A 14,359-nucleotide genomic window follows, 5' to 3' on the forward strand; every position below is an offset into this window, starting at 1 on the left:
AGGGCGCCAGAGCATGCTCCTCATTGTTGTTTGTCCCTTCGAAATTAAATTCTGACTTTTGATGAAGTTTGCTTTAATTCTAAATTAAAAGTTTTTAGTTTTTATTGTCTTTGAAGAAACGTTTTTAAAAGGGTTTTAGCAATTCACATTTTCTGAAGATTATTAGTCACATAGTTAGTCAAAGTATAATGGACTCAAAACTTGAAAATTAAATTACAAATTATGTGCTTCGTTATATTGATGATTTGTATGACAATGTTTATTAGGAATAAGTTAATGGCTCAAATTAAAAAGAAAATATACAATAATAGGTTTGAGTTTTCATCTACTTACACTTAACTAAATGATAGCTCTTAATTGTAGTTGGAATGTGTCGAATCCAACTGAATGAATCAAATTCGTATTAAATCTCAAACATTATCATTCCCCCCTCAAATAAACAGCAATGCATATTCTAAGTATACAAAGAGTACTCTCATTAATGGTATAAATTATTGACATTTCTTTGAAAAATTGTGGATGAAGTATCATCGATATTGATAAAGTCATTAGACACGGATACCAATGTCTCGGAACTCTTCATTGATTTGGAATTCTTATTTAAGCAGTCACTCGCATATAAACTACTCTCTTCATCGTGCTTCTTTTCTTTCTTGGTTCGACTTCCACAGTTGAAGTTAAACATATTCTGTTCGCTGGTTTCGTTGACATCGTTCAACTCAATTCGATTGTCCGGCTCGCCAATCATATTTGGGCAATTCTGACTGCAATTATCACAAGAGTGTTTATCAATGGGAATGATGCCTTCCGATTGATTTGAATTTGGCGACGAGGACGTCTCGTACTTACGAGGACGACCTCGGGACAAATGACGCCGTTTAATGAATTCATTATCATCAACCATCCAAAAAGAACCAAAGTCATCTTCATACCGTACAAAACACTTATGCAAAGATAAATTTGTTCGAATTGCATTCTACAGTTTTCAAGCGATATTTTACAATATAAAATTATCCGAATAAAAGGAGAGTTTAAGAACCGGGTAAGCAATTAGTAATAGAAGAAAATCAGAAATTGTTTATGAATAATGGAATAAAATAGTTTAAGTAGATAAGATATTATTTTTAATATTATTTAACTTACACGATTATGTTAATTTCATGGTAATTGAAATTTCTCAACAAAGTTTTCACTGGATTAGGAAAACGAATAAGAACCTCGTAGTTATATTATATACGTTTATAAATTAACTTTTTTTGACTCAACCAAATTAAACTGAATTTTACAGTTTATCTTTCAAAATAAATATGCTAAAGTTCAATTATATCATACTTAAGCTTGGAAAAAGTTGCAAGCTCTATTTTTCTCGTCATTAACAAATTGCGGCCAACGACAAATAATAAAATTATCTTCATTGCCATTAGTTAAATATTAAAGTTAAAAATGAGAAAGCTATATCCGACTCAATATTAAGTTTGTAATATTTGTATTTTTAATATAATCCTCGATGTTGGTTTCGATATAGTACATTGCAAATACGGACGGACAGGACTAGAACCCTATAAATATATACTTACCTTTATCCATTATTGAATTATCTTAGTACATATTCCGACTCACATACAGATTCAACACAAACACCACTCACGATGTACGTGAGCTCAAATACACACTGGTTTATTAAAAACCTGAGCAATGGGTGCTATCAATTGCGGATTCGTATTTCTTTTGATTTGATTGAACGGGGGAAGGAATCGATAATGGACAGACTGGCGGACTAGCAAGCAGACTGACAATACCAAATACAGCAATTTACACTTTCTTATGAATATTTATTTATATTTTATGTAGTTAACTTATAAAAGGAGACGTCGTCCATCCAACCGTATATACAATATAGTCCATAGGAAGCACTTAGATTTATTTTTATGTCATTGGATAATTATTATATTTTATGAGACTCGTTTATAAAATAGATTAAACACTTTTCATTAAGGCTTCAACTATCCTCCTGGGGATGAAGCACCACACACTTAGAGTTAAAATAATATTTAGACAAAAATTTCGATGACAGAAACTTATCGCAGACCCATAACTATAAATAAAGAACACTGTGATCAATCGGACAAATCAGACATCCAGATAAATAGTTAGGTGAACGACAATCGGACAAGGCAATACAAGTTTCAGAGGACTTGAAGAATAACTCCAAGAGAGTTTGCACATTAGATTCCATTTTCACATTTTTTTATACTGGTTTTCAATACTCTTATATTCCGTATGACGTTCGAGCACTCAGTATACATATGTACATATGTTATTACATACATATGTATGTTAATTAAAATAATATGCTACGAAAGGTTGTTATGTTTTATCCATACATACCAAATACTTTGAATAGTTTTTAGAGTTTACACAATTTAACCAGATTAGTGAGCAATATAATTAACGCAGCAGAGCTATGTACTCTGGGTCGGACGATATCGGACAAACATGCGGACAAGATGGCAGACGAACGTGCGGGCAAAATGGCGGACAGACAGGCAGAAAAAATGACGGACAGACAGGGTCATATACAGATAGACATAACGGAATTCTGGTTAAGGGATAGGGATAGCCGGAATTTTTCTTGTTTTAGCTCAATTCACACCATGTTACGACGTGATTAAAATTATCGTTGAATCTAATTTGCACACTTCCATCATAACAACACCGGATATAACACTTTCGAGCTTTGCTCTTTTGTTTGCTTTTACTGTTGTTTAATACCTTAAAGTTTAAAAACTTTTTAAATATACGATCTTAAGTATAACAAACTTAAAGATACTCTCTTAAAGCTATGGTTACATATAAAAGTATGATAAAAGAAAAGCATCCAGAATAAAAGTAAATATTCGCATTTGACACCCACATACCCAAAGTTTAATGCGATATAAAAATTATTATCCGTCGAATTTTTCACACCAGCCAAATTATTGGCCACAGCTGCTGTGCGTTGCGGTCTTCTCTTGTAGAATTCTATTTCATCTACAGTCCAAACGGCACCCTTAACGTTCTCAACGCGCATGAAGCATTTATGCAACGACAGATTGTGACGTACTGCATTCTGGGGGTACGCCAGTTTTAAATTTATTATTTAGTAATGCAAAACATTCTATATAATGATGTTATTGGTACTAATAAGCAATATTGTAAACTGAAATATACTTTTGCGAATTATATTTTACTAATCTCTCCATTTAAAATTTTAACAAGCTGAAATGGATTCCTAAGGAAGCAGAGCAATCTATCGGAAAAAGCTAAGTTACAAGAACATTTGAGTCGGAAAAGTACTTCATTCTAATAAACGATCTTCACTTTAAATATTAACCCGTTATTAAACATTATTCCCTTATCACCAAAGATAAAAATTCACAAATCTGACTTTATACCTATTAATACATAGGATATGTTGAAAATGTAAATACCTTCCAAGTGGCAGCATTTCTCCGGAAATAGCAAAATGTATTCTGGAACCAATTGTATATTTCATTCAGGGTCAACTGTTTATCAGGAGAGTCAATTATAGCCTAAAAACAGTGAAAAGCATTAGCAGTGACTAAAAAATTCAAAATCTTTGATAGTTACTTGTCTGATAAGCGAAGCATACGTAAATGGAGGACGAACATCAGCATTTTTATAAAATTCTCTATTCCGTTGTATTTCTGTTAATTATAATAATAAGCAATAAAGAGTTATTATGGATGTATGAGAAAAACTAAAATTAAAATCATCAAAATACAGAACAAAACTTAAGCATTTCCACTTTTTTATACCTTACTCACCATGTTGAACATCAAGTCCTGCCCTCTCTAGCATATAAGGTAGACCTACAATGTAGTACAGTTGAGTAGACAAAATAGTAGAGAAGTAGTCAAATTTGTTGTAGTAGAAGTAAAAGTAATAGTAGAGTAAATCCAATTTATAGTAATGTAGAGTATAAGTAGTAGTATTAGAGTATATATTAGAGCACATATTAGAGTAGAGGAGCATTAATAGAGTTGTAGTAGGAGTAGCAGTAGTAAAGTAGTAAAAGAAACAATAGCATACTAAAGTAGTAGAATAGTAGGTAGAAGTAGTAGCAGTATTAGAGTAATAGTCAAATTTGAAGTAGTAGTAAAGTAGAAGTAGTAGCAGTAGAGTAATATTAAAATTTGTAGTATAGTATAAGTAGTAGTAGTAGAGTATTTTGGCATTCAGTGGTAGTAGAGTAGAGTAGCATTAGTAGAGTAGTATTAGAAGTAGCAGTAGTAGAGTAGTATTAGAAGCAGTACCAGTTGAGTAATAGTAGAAGTAATAGTGCAAAGTAGAGGAGTAATATAGAATGTAGAGTATAGTTGAAGTAATTGACTTACCACCCGTTACTGAGAAAGTACTTTTCTCGTGGTTTCTTTTCTTCATTGTGGATATGTTAGTTGAGTTAACCATGGGCAGATTAACCGAATTAGGAGAATGTGACCTATACAGATTTCGAGCTACATTATTTATCACAATCGGTGCAGTTCCACCGCAGAAATTAATATCTGCCGCAGTTACATCCTATACATAAAAAAATGAGTCTCATTATTATTAGTAATGGATATAATTCAAAATTTCACATATACCTTTCTATCTGTTTTTGTTGGGGATAACAGCTGTTTGGACAGGTAGAGATGATGCATCATAGCTTGTAGTCGATCTCTTTCTTTTTGTAGATGAGATTCCAATTGAGAAACAACTTGCATTTGCACACGAGCTTGAGCTGTGGACCGATCATCTAATCCATGCTCCGAATTCAGATGCCTGTAAGCCAGGCAGGTTTATTTCAATTAGGATAAAAGTCTTACATAATATATTACACTACGAGACTCACTTGACAAAAGAAGCTATGTCTTCCAAATCCATTTCGCAACCTGGCCAGCGGCAAATGCCATGAGCAAATAAAGGATGATAATATTTGCGCACAGCAAACACATCGTGTATATGATTATATTCATTGCTGTACATATCATTCTCTTTTGACCTTAGCAGCTTTTCAGTGTCTGACAAAATATTCTTCTCTTGATCAGAAATGAAATCCGGAAAGCTGTAAAAGTTAATGTCACCACCAGGCGCCATCGCATGCATTTGTTGGTTCTGAGCCATTTGCATTTGGCTGGCAAACTCTGGGGCAAATACTGATTCTCCTGTGCTTGAAGCAGGTGAGCTTGACTTTATGACATGGGCAGCGTAGGGCATTGCATTATTTAGAAAACCAGCTTTTGGAAAACAGCTGTTCTTAATCGGATCCGAACAGATATCGGGCGATAATGGCATGTGGTATCGCGACTTTCCAGGAGCATCTTTCGGATGCAATTTTTCAATTTGGGGAGACGCTTTATTGTCTTCTGGATACTCTTCTTCAGGAATCCGAAGCATATTGAATGATCTGAAATAAGTTATTTCAGTATAATACTATGAATCCGACAACATGAAATAATTAAAAGTTGATCAAATAATTAAAATTATGAAATGCCTTAATAACACGAAAAAAAGTTGTAGCATTAACTAGGACAATCCCAGTATTTTAATTAATTCATCTCACTTGTGATAGTAAATAGCAACCCATCGTCGTATTCCAACCAATAAAAACCCAAATATATTCCAACAAAAATATTTTTTTTGTGCAAATTAAAAATAAAATTTATTAAAAGCGGCACGTTTTTAAATTACGATACACATTTTAAATCTTCTTTGTTTTTATACCCGCTACCCATAGAGTAGAAGGGTATTATACCTTTGCGCCGGCAGGAAATGTATGTAACAGGTAGAAGGAGGCATCTCCGACCCTATAAAGTATATATATTCTTCATCAGCATCAACAGCCGAGACGATCCAGCCATGTCCGTATGTCTGTTATTCAGAATGGGTATCGGGTATCTCACAGTCGAGCACACTCGACTGTAGCTTTCGAACTTGTTCTTATTAGTCGTTGACTTGATCAAATAATATCATATGTGTCATTTACTTCAAGGTCAGAGCGTCTTCTTCTTGTGCAATCAGATATACATACATATGTACACCGTACATAGAAAAATAGCTCATGTCATTCAAAACCAACTGAGAATTTTAGAAATTAACTTAGCAAGTAATTTATGTTTTACCAAAAACTAAAAAGCTTCTAACATTCATTCTGATAATTTTTAAACTTCTATTGGGAAATTGATTTTTATTTACAGTATATTTTACGAAGAAGCAAATTTATTTTTATTTTAATAATTGAAGTATGAAAATTCAAACAATATATTAACTTACTGAAAGCGTAAAGTAATACTGAGAAAAAGTCAAGCTTGGCTTACAACTTCCGACGTAAATAGAAAACTCAAAAAAGCTACAGTTAACTACTATAAAAATTGGGATTCATCGACAATGAAATATCATCAACTCTTTTTCTATACTAAATTATTGCTCTATAAAAAAAACTGCCCATTTTACAAACTCTCATGTGTAGAAGTAGATTTTGTTTTTAGATCTGCTATCCCTAACTATTTTATGCTTCCACAGACTCCAAATATACTTCACCACGTTTACATATAAAAGCAAGTTGAAATAAAATCGATCGTATTTTCTTGAATAACGATAATAACATTAACGAAGTTGCTACACATCCAAAATGGTCCATTTACGATATCCCCATGTGTATCTATGTATATGTACCGAAAATAGCAATGTACCAAACGAGATGCTGGTATTTCTGTTTCCATTTAATGTTGTAGGACTAGTTTTGTTACAAATATGGCCACTAATATGGTTGCCGTGGTTATATTTGTATTCAATAAATGTATAAAGTACATATACACAATCTGTACATATGTATGAGCAGGATAAAATTTTCGAAGTAAAAGAAGGAAATCAATTACATTGATTTTTTAAGTTTTCCTTTGTTCAGTAAGATAAATTTACTGTATCCATTAAGAAATATTTATATGTAATTGTTGCACAATAAAAGCGTAGTTTTTCATAGACAAACATTATATAAATGCTGAGATGTATACATACAAATAGCTATGCATGTTTGTATGCACAGTTGTGTGCATTGTCTACATGTACATGATATACAAATGCGAACATATACTTATAAAGATAATTGTATATGCTTGCATTTTTGCAAAGCTGCAATTATAAAAATGACGGAAATGTAACCATTAAAAATCCATAAGAGTACATAAACGTATTCTCTCTTAGATGTCTCGCAAAATATTTCCAGACTTCTTACATACATATGTATGCGTATCCTTACAATTAGAATACTTAGGGTAGCCTAATTTTATTTTTGAAGAGACCTAAAGTATATACATATGTACATATGTGAATTGCATATGCTAACTTAAATTGCTTAAAAGTAGCTAGTTGTACAAGGTTTCTACACTAAACTTAAAGTTACACTTGTATCTATGTGCATACACACATATGTATGTATGTACATACGCTTATCTGTATCTTGCAAGCAAATACATATCCGTTTATGTATGTGCTTACAGTCTTACACATGAACGTATGTTTTGTTCCTTAAAATTAAAGTACTTGTTTACATATGTAAGTTCAATTACATATGCAAACGTTTTTAAAACTAAACTATTCACAAATTTTCTTAATCAAACGTAAATAATTTTGCTGTTTTTGCAGAGAACAATTGGCAAGAGGCAGTGTAACCGAAGCTTATTCCTAAAATGGTTTTTGGTTGATTTGGTATATACCAGCATGAGTACCGTGGGTATAAATTAATCGATAGTTCGATAGCCGAGTAATTGTGTCTTGTGTGTGTGTTTTGTCATCTCTATTATTTAATATTTACTTCACAACAAAAATGGACCAAACGAGGGAATTGTTAAAATCAAACTCTAAACTTCGACGTAAAACTGAGACAAGCTCGAAGTTCATAAAAGTTGACTCGCCCCTAGCAAAATATCCTTTTCAAATCATATTAATATGTTTAAGCCTTTTTTAATTCAGTACTCAAATGCAAGCATTTGCTTGTAAAGAATTTGCACTATTGGTTTTCTTAACTCTATTTAACACATATGATTCTGCAGGTAACTTATCGTGCGTTCTGTGCAGGATTCCCATCAAGGCAAACGTATGGAAAGTACACGTGAACTCAAAGCAACATAAGCAGAATGTGGAATTGGCCAAACAAAAGCGAACTGAAAGCGTACCTGTCGCAAAGCCTACAAAACCAAAAGCGGCTGAGCCATTGGAGGAAAAGGTTCCAATAATTCCAACAGAAAACATTGTCAGAAGTGATGCACCTCAACCAAAACCCGCTCAGTCCGAGAGTACACCAGTTAATACGAATCCCCAAAATGTGTTGCCGGAAAAGTTTTTTGATCAGGAGAAATCTAACAAAAATAGTGATCACGATCCTGATGCAGAATGGACGAAGTTTCAACGTGAAATTAAGGAAGCTGATACCATTTCGAATATTATTGTTGCTGAGGAACAAGATAGTTTGAATATTAAAAGGCATTTGAAAGAAATCGACGAACAAATTGAAAACTGGAAAAGATTTGAGAAAATCAACGATAAAAAGAATAATCTATTAAAAAAGAAACGAAGAGAAAACAAACCTGTACAAATGGAATCAGAGTCGAGCTCTGGAGAAGAATCGAATGTAGACGACCTATCAGATTGGAGAATAAAAAGCGTTCACAAATAGCGAATAGAGTAATAGTAGACTGTATAGAGTAGAATAAAAATGAGATTGTAACTGAATTTCTCATTGTTGTTTAATATATATTATTTTCTGAATTTACAATATATCTTTCACTATTAATATAGTAATTTCTTGGGGATCTTAAGAAAACTTGAGACGTCCATTGTTCGTCTCATTAAATATGAGTAATTTTTATTAAATTGAGATATATCAGCAAACGATATTTGATGCTTGTCCCACGAAGATAAATTTTCACGTTGTATTGGCAATTCTATGAATTATATATGGAACAATGTAATGAAATCAAGTAATCAAAAAATTATTTTAAAATTTTTTTGAATACGAATAAAATATTACGAATGTTATGTTTCCCATGCAATAGATATACCGATACCAGAATTCTATTTGGTAAGCCCAGCATGCGTTAAAAAATCGTATCGTGTACGACAAACATCAACAATCGATAACAAATGACGTGTAAGGTAGCCCAGGCAATCGCCGGTATATTTTAGGCGACGTGTCTCAGTTGTTTTCCTGGTGGTAATTGTTAAGAAGAAATAAAATTATATTGAAAAACTGAGCACACAACACGTTCAAAAATGAACCGTAGCTCGAAAATATTCAATAGCAAAGTTGCCGGCTACAGCAGCCTTATAACATTTGCAGTGTTACTAATCGCCTGGATTGCCGGATTTTCGTCACGTTTGTTTGCCGTCATACGCTTCGAGTCGATAATCCATGAATTTGATCCATGGTTTAACTATCGCGCTACCGCCTACATGGTGGAACATGGCTGGTACAAGTTTCTTAACTGGTTCGACGAACGCGCCTGGTATCCACTTGGCCGCATTGTTGGTGGTACCGTCTACCCCGGCTTGATGATCACATCGGGCAGCATTCATTATCTGCTGCATATACTCAACATTCCAGTGCACATTCGTGACATTTGCGTCTTCTTGGCACCCGTCTTTAGTGGTCTCACCTCCATCTCCACGTATCTATTGACCAAGGAGCTGTGGTCACCCGGCGCTGGACTCTTTGCAGCCAGCTTCATCGCCATTGTTCCCGGTTACATCAGTCGCTCGGTTGCCGGCTCTTATGATAACGAAGGCATTGCCATCTTTGCGCTGCAGTTCACCTACTTCTTGTGGGTGCGTTCGGTGAAGACGGGCTCGGTCTTCTGGTCAGCTGGTGCTGCCCTCTCTTACTTCTACATGGTGTCCGCCTGGGGTGGCTATGTGTTCATCATCAATCTGATACCGTTGCACGTTTTTGTGCTGCTCATCATGGGACGCTACTCGCCGCGCCTGCTCACCAGCTACAGCACCTTCTTCATCCTAGGCCTGCTTTTCTCCATGCAGATACCATTTGTGGGCTTCCAGCCCATACGCACAAGTGAGCACATGGCTGCCATGGGCGTCTTTGTGCTGCTCATGGCTGTTGCCGTGCTGCGGCATTTGCAATCTGTCTTGTCGCGAAACGAGTTCCGGAAACTATTCATTGTTGGTGGCCTGTTGGCTGCTATCCTCGTCTTTGTCGCTGTCGTCGTTCTGACTGTGCTGGGCGTTGTCGCACCTTGGAGTGGACGCTTCTATTCGCTTTGGGATACCGGCTACGCAAAGATTCACATTCCCATTATTGCATCCGTGTCGGAGCATCAACCCACCACTTGGTTCTCGTTCTTCTTCGATCTGCACATTCTCGTTTGCGCATTCCCCGTTGGACTTTGGTATTGCATAAAGCAGGTGAATGATGAGCGCGTCTTTGTGGTCCTATATGCCATCAGTGCTGTTTACTTCGCTGGTGTAATGGTGCGCTTGATGTTAACACTCACACCAGTTGTGTGCATGCTCGCCGGTGTCGCCTTCTCTGGACTGTTGGACGTCTTCCTGCAGGAAGATGCCTCTAAGCGCGTAGCAAGCACGACTAGCTCGTTGCCCGAGACAGAAGATCAGGAGGAGTCGTTGGAGAAGAAGAGCTTCTACGATAAGGTAATGAGTTTTAAACATTTTCTTTATATTTTTTTATTAAAAGTCGTATCACATTCGCAGGCTGGCAAGCTGAAACACCGCACCAAACACGATACAACGCACGAAAGTGGCATTAGTTCCAACTTGAAGAGCATTGTCATCTTGGCTGTTCTGATGATCCTTATGATGTTCGCAGTACATTGCACCTGGGTCACTAGTAATGCCTACTCGAGTCCCTCGATTGTGCTCGCCTTCCACAACAGTCAAGATGGGTAAGCAGATATTAATTATATAATAGACTAGTTAGAAAAAAACAATTGGTTTTGTATTCTATAACCGCGGATGTGTCTTAACTTATCGTAATACGATACTTATCCTATGATTTCAGTAATGAGTAAAGATTGTAATAAGTTTCTCTTTTGTATTTCAGATCCCGTAACATATTGGATGACTTCAGGGAGGCCTACTACTGGCTGTCACAGAACACCGCTGACGATGCACGCATTATGTCTTGGTGGGATTATGGTTATCAGATAGCAGGCATGGCCAATCGAACCACATTAGTGGATAATAATACTTGGAACAATAGTCACATCGCCTTAGTTGGCAAAGCAATGTCATCCACTGAAGAGAAATCATACGAAATCATGACATCTTTGGATGTGGATTATGTCCTTGTCATCTTTGGCGGTGTTATTGGATACTCTGGTGATGATATCAATAAATTCCTGTGGATGGTTCGCATTGCTGAGGGCGAGCATCCTAAGGACATTAAGGAGAGCGATTTCTTTACTGATCGCGGTGAATTCCGTGTGGATGCCGAAGGTGCTCCTGCTTTACTCAACTGTCTGATGTACAAATTAAGTTACTATCGTTTCGGGGACTTGAAGCTGGATTATAGGTGAGCATTATCACGTATTCTAGACAAGCAGTTGCAGATAATAAAATTCGTTTTTAGGGGTCCTTCTGGTTACGATCGCACACGCAATGCTGTCATAGGTAATAAGGATTTCGATTTGACGTACTTGGAGGAGGCTTATACCACAGAACATTGGCTAGTTCGCATCTATAGAGTTAAGAAACCATTTGAATTCAATCGACCATCTTTGAAGGCGAAAGACCGTCTCATCCCACCCACCAACTTTGTGTCTAGAAAGGTAACTAGCAGTTAATATTCCAGGTTAATCATGAATTACAATTTTATATTCTTTGTTGCAGAACCTAAAACGCCGCAAAGGATTCATTAGGAATCGGCCAACCGTTATCAAAGGCAAGAGAACTTTGAAATAAATGACAATTATTTATGAAAAATTGTACTGCAATAAATAAGAAAAACAAAAGAAATATTATCAAACTTGTAATATAAGTATTTCAACCCATTTGAAATTAACAAAAAATAACAACAATTAACTGGGGAGCTAACAAAGAGAAGAAGCACAGTGAAAACTCCTCAATTGCAAAGAAGCATAGACTGTTATCTGAATATTGTAGCTATAAAAAGGCAAGGAAATGTTGTACAATTAATATTCAAATGAAAACAAATAAAAATACTGCTAAAAAATACCAACTGTAAAAGTATTTAATCTCTGCCATTCCTAGGTATCTTTTTTCATCATGCTCGGAATATGGAACCGATCACGCAGGTAAAATTTAGCCATAAAACAAAGACTTAAAAGTTCACCTCCAACAAAGTCACAACAGAGATAATAATTCTCATACATATGTACATACATACATATAATAATTATTATCACTTTGGTAACTCACACATACACACACACACAGAAACACGCATAGGATATGTATGTATGCGTGTTTGTAGAAGATATACATACATATTAATTGCGGTTTAAATTCAAAAATAGTTGGATAACCCTTTAACACATAACACAAAGCTTATTTGTTTATTTATATATATGTGCATATGTATATTCCTGTATATATGTTTTGATATACACATATACAACACAGATAAGCAAAAACACATATACGTATAAGCATGAACGAGTTTGTGTGTTTGGAGGTATTCTAACTTGCTCCCGTTTTTACTAAAGGTGCTACTGCAAAGCGATTTACAATCAGTTCATAATTAACGCTGCTCCACTCGACATGGCTTTGAAATTCTCTGCAAACTTAAATTTTCTTTTTACTGAAACGACAACATCCATATCGGAGAGAATTCGATTGGCTAGTCAAAATGGATTCAGGGCCGTAGAAATCCCATATCCAGAAGGAGAGCTTAAGGAAGCCGCACAGGCTGTGAATGATACCGGAATTATAGTCAGTCTCATAAACATAGCATTCGGTAAGTGAAAAGGTCAACAAAGGGCATACATTTATTTCATGAATTAAGAAAATACACATTTATGGATTATGTTCAACATCACATTAAAATGTAGATATGTGTACGTGTGTTTGTTAGATAGTGGATCCCGCTTTTGAATGTGTTTGTGTGATTTAAAGATATTTATGTGACAGCCACTCGTTATAAGTATTTTGTAAGTCACGAGTCACGTTCATGGTTTCGTTCATTTTTATGGGATAATTAAAATTCTAATTTTGTTATCAATCAATTTATTTATGAAATTGTTTTCGTTATAGACAAAACAAAGGACGAGCTGAAATTTGGGTCAACTAGTATCCCCGGACAAGAAACTTTGTTTAATCAGCAGTTGGATGATACGATTACATTTGCGAAAACTGTTAAATGCAAAAAGTCAGTAATATTGTAGTCTTTGAAGTATGCTTTAAAATTAATTCCTTTTGACATTATAGAGTTCACTTAATGGCTGGCACCCGCAATGGTAAATCAGAAGCTGATCATTTGGCAACGTATATTTCAAATTTAAAAATTGCCTCAAGGAAGTTACAATCTAACAACATGTCTGGAGTAATTGAACCTATAAATGGATATATTATTCCTTCGTATTTTATGAACTCGTATATTAAAGGTATAATACTTGATCAATTCATAATTTTAAAATCATTTGTACCATTAATCATATTTTTTTGTATTATTTCTCATTGACAGCATCTGCGGTTTTGAAGGAAATCAATGTTGATAACATTAAATTAATGGTTGACCTTTTCCACCTTCAACATATTGCCGGAAATTTCACTAAGACCTTAGAGGAAAATAAAAATATCATTGGACATTTTCAAATTGCCCAAGTGCCTAACCGAAACGAGCCCGATACTCCTGGAGAGCTTAATTACGATTATATCTTTAAGACGCTAGAAGCCATTGGTCACCAAGATTGGATTGGATGTGAATACAAGCCTTTGACAACGACTGTAGAAGGATTGAACTGGTTTTCAAAATATAATCTTAAACTGTAACTAGTTATAGAACTATCCCAATTTATATGTAAATAAAAAAAAAACAGATTATACTCCATTTATTGTTATTTCTTATATGAAATATCTTTACAAATTTAACAATAAAGGAAATTAATACAAAAATATGCGTTACCGTATGAGTTAAAATTGTATATACTTCATTTCGGTTTTTTAATTCATTTTAATAAAAAAAATATACATATAATAGAATAATAGCACAAGAAAACTCAACTGATGTACACAGGACATATGTTTCCTTCATGGACATTATTTAATTTGGGTGGGAATTTTTTTGTAATAATTTGAGTAACTATATGAAAAAATATAAAATTTATAA

At 34.8% G+C, this 14,359-nt stretch overlaps 4 protein-coding genes across 4 annotated transcripts; 3 read left to right on the plus strand and 1 right to left on the minus strand.

The window, feature by feature from the left end:
* Positions 1 to 51: 51 nt before the first annotated feature.
* On the minus strand, positions 52 to 7,716 carry LOC132787641 (uncharacterized). Its single transcript, XM_060794815.1, has 8 exons — positions 7,611 to 7,716; positions 4,895 to 5,449; positions 4,647 to 4,824; positions 4,398 to 4,581; positions 3,828 to 3,872; positions 3,631 to 3,707; positions 3,471 to 3,572; positions 52 to 976 (listed from the first exon to the last, which is right to left on the minus strand). Exons 2-8 carry the CDS (start codon positions 5,437 to 5,439, stop codon positions 479 to 481), a joined length of 1,629 nt encoding a protein of 542 aa, XP_060650798.1. The 5' UTR covers positions 5,440 to 5,449; positions 7,611 to 7,716; the 3' UTR covers positions 52 to 478.
* A 98-nt stretch (positions 7,717 to 7,814) lies between these two features.
* LOC132787640 (zinc finger protein 830) lies at positions 7,815 to 8,815 on the plus strand. The gene is made up of 2 exons (XM_060794814.1): positions 7,815 to 7,965; positions 8,080 to 8,815. Exons 1-2 carry the CDS (start codon positions 7,868 to 7,870, stop codon positions 8,714 to 8,716), a joined length of 735 nt encoding a protein of 244 aa, XP_060650797.1. The 5' UTR covers positions 7,815 to 7,867; the 3' UTR covers positions 8,717 to 8,815.
* Positions 8,816 to 9,213: 398 nt separating this feature from the next.
* On the plus strand, positions 9,214 to 12,246 carry LOC132787637 (dolichyl-diphosphooligosaccharide--protein glycosyltransferase subunit STT3B). The gene is made up of 5 exons (XM_060794810.1): positions 9,214 to 10,704; positions 10,765 to 10,955; positions 11,114 to 11,584; positions 11,642 to 11,840; positions 11,902 to 12,246. The coding sequence occupies exons 1-5, from the start codon at positions 9,313 to 9,315 to the stop codon at positions 11,971 to 11,973; spliced, it is 2,325 nt and encodes a 774-aa protein (XP_060650793.1). The 5' UTR covers positions 9,214 to 9,312; the 3' UTR covers positions 11,974 to 12,246.
* A 467-nt stretch (positions 12,247 to 12,713) lies between these two features.
* LOC132787639 (putative hydroxypyruvate isomerase) lies at positions 12,714 to 14,088 on the plus strand. The gene is made up of 4 exons (XM_060794813.1): positions 12,714 to 12,988; positions 13,285 to 13,399; positions 13,459 to 13,634; positions 13,715 to 14,088. Exons 1-4 carry the CDS (start codon positions 12,793 to 12,795, stop codon positions 14,020 to 14,022), a joined length of 795 nt encoding a protein of 264 aa, XP_060650796.1. The 5' UTR covers positions 12,714 to 12,792; the 3' UTR covers positions 14,023 to 14,088.
* The last annotated feature ends 271 nt before the right edge of the window (positions 14,089 to 14,359 follow it).

This window comes from Drosophila nasuta, chromosome 2R, assembly GCF_023558535.2.
Source record: "Drosophila nasuta strain 15112-1781.00 chromosome 2R, ASM2355853v1, whole genome shotgun sequence".
Taxonomy (NCBI): Eukaryota; Metazoa; Arthropoda; class Insecta; order Diptera; family Drosophilidae; genus Drosophila; species Drosophila nasuta.

What these genes read in the sequence shown, in the direction of transcription:
- LOC132787641 (XM_060794815.1), bottom strand. Translation starts at nt 5,439, where the DNA reads ATGCTTCGGATTCCTGAAGAAGAGTATCCAGAAGACAATAAAGCGTCT. An exon ending in CAACAAAAACAGATAGAAAG is followed by an intron (nt 4,582 to 4,646) that starts GTATATGTGAAA and finishes TTTTATGTATAG; the next exon opens with GATGTAACTGCGGCAGATAT. An exon ending in GAAATGCTGCCACTTGGAAG is followed by an intron (nt 977 to 3,470) that starts GTATTTACATTT and finishes TGAAAACTGTAG; the next exon opens with AATGCAATTCGAACAAATTT.
- LOC132787640 (XM_060794814.1), top strand. Translation starts at nt 7,868, where the DNA reads ATGGACCAAACGAGGGAATTGTTAAAATCAAACTCTAAACTTCGACGT. An exon ending in GTTGACTCGCCCCTAGCAAA is followed by an intron (nt 7,966 to 8,079) that starts ATATCCTTTTCA and finishes TCTATTTAACAC; the next exon opens with ATATGATTCTGCAGGTAACT.
- LOC132787637 (XM_060794810.1), top strand. Translation starts at nt 9,313, where the DNA reads ATGAACCGTAGCTCGAAAATATTCAATAGCAAAGTTGCCGGCTACAGC. An exon ending in AGAAGAGCTTCTACGATAAG is followed by an intron (nt 10,705 to 10,764) that starts GTAATGAGTTTT and finishes TCACATTCGCAG; the next exon opens with GCTGGCAAGCTGAAACACCG. An exon ending in GACTTGAAGCTGGATTATAG is followed by an intron (nt 11,585 to 11,641) that starts GTGAGCATTATC and finishes ATTCGTTTTTAG; the next exon opens with GGGTCCTTCTGGTTACGATC.
- LOC132787639 (XM_060794813.1), top strand. Translation starts at nt 12,793, where the DNA reads ATGGCTTTGAAATTCTCTGCAAACTTAAATTTTCTTTTTACTGAAACG. An exon ending in TCTCATAAACATAGCATTCG is followed by an intron (nt 12,989 to 13,284) that starts GTAAGTGAAAAG and finishes TTTTCGTTATAG; the next exon opens with ACAAAACAAAGGACGAGCTG. An exon ending in TATGAACTCGTATATTAAAG is followed by an intron (nt 13,635 to 13,714) that starts GTATAATACTTG and finishes TCTCATTGACAG; the next exon opens with CATCTGCGGTTTTGAAGGAA.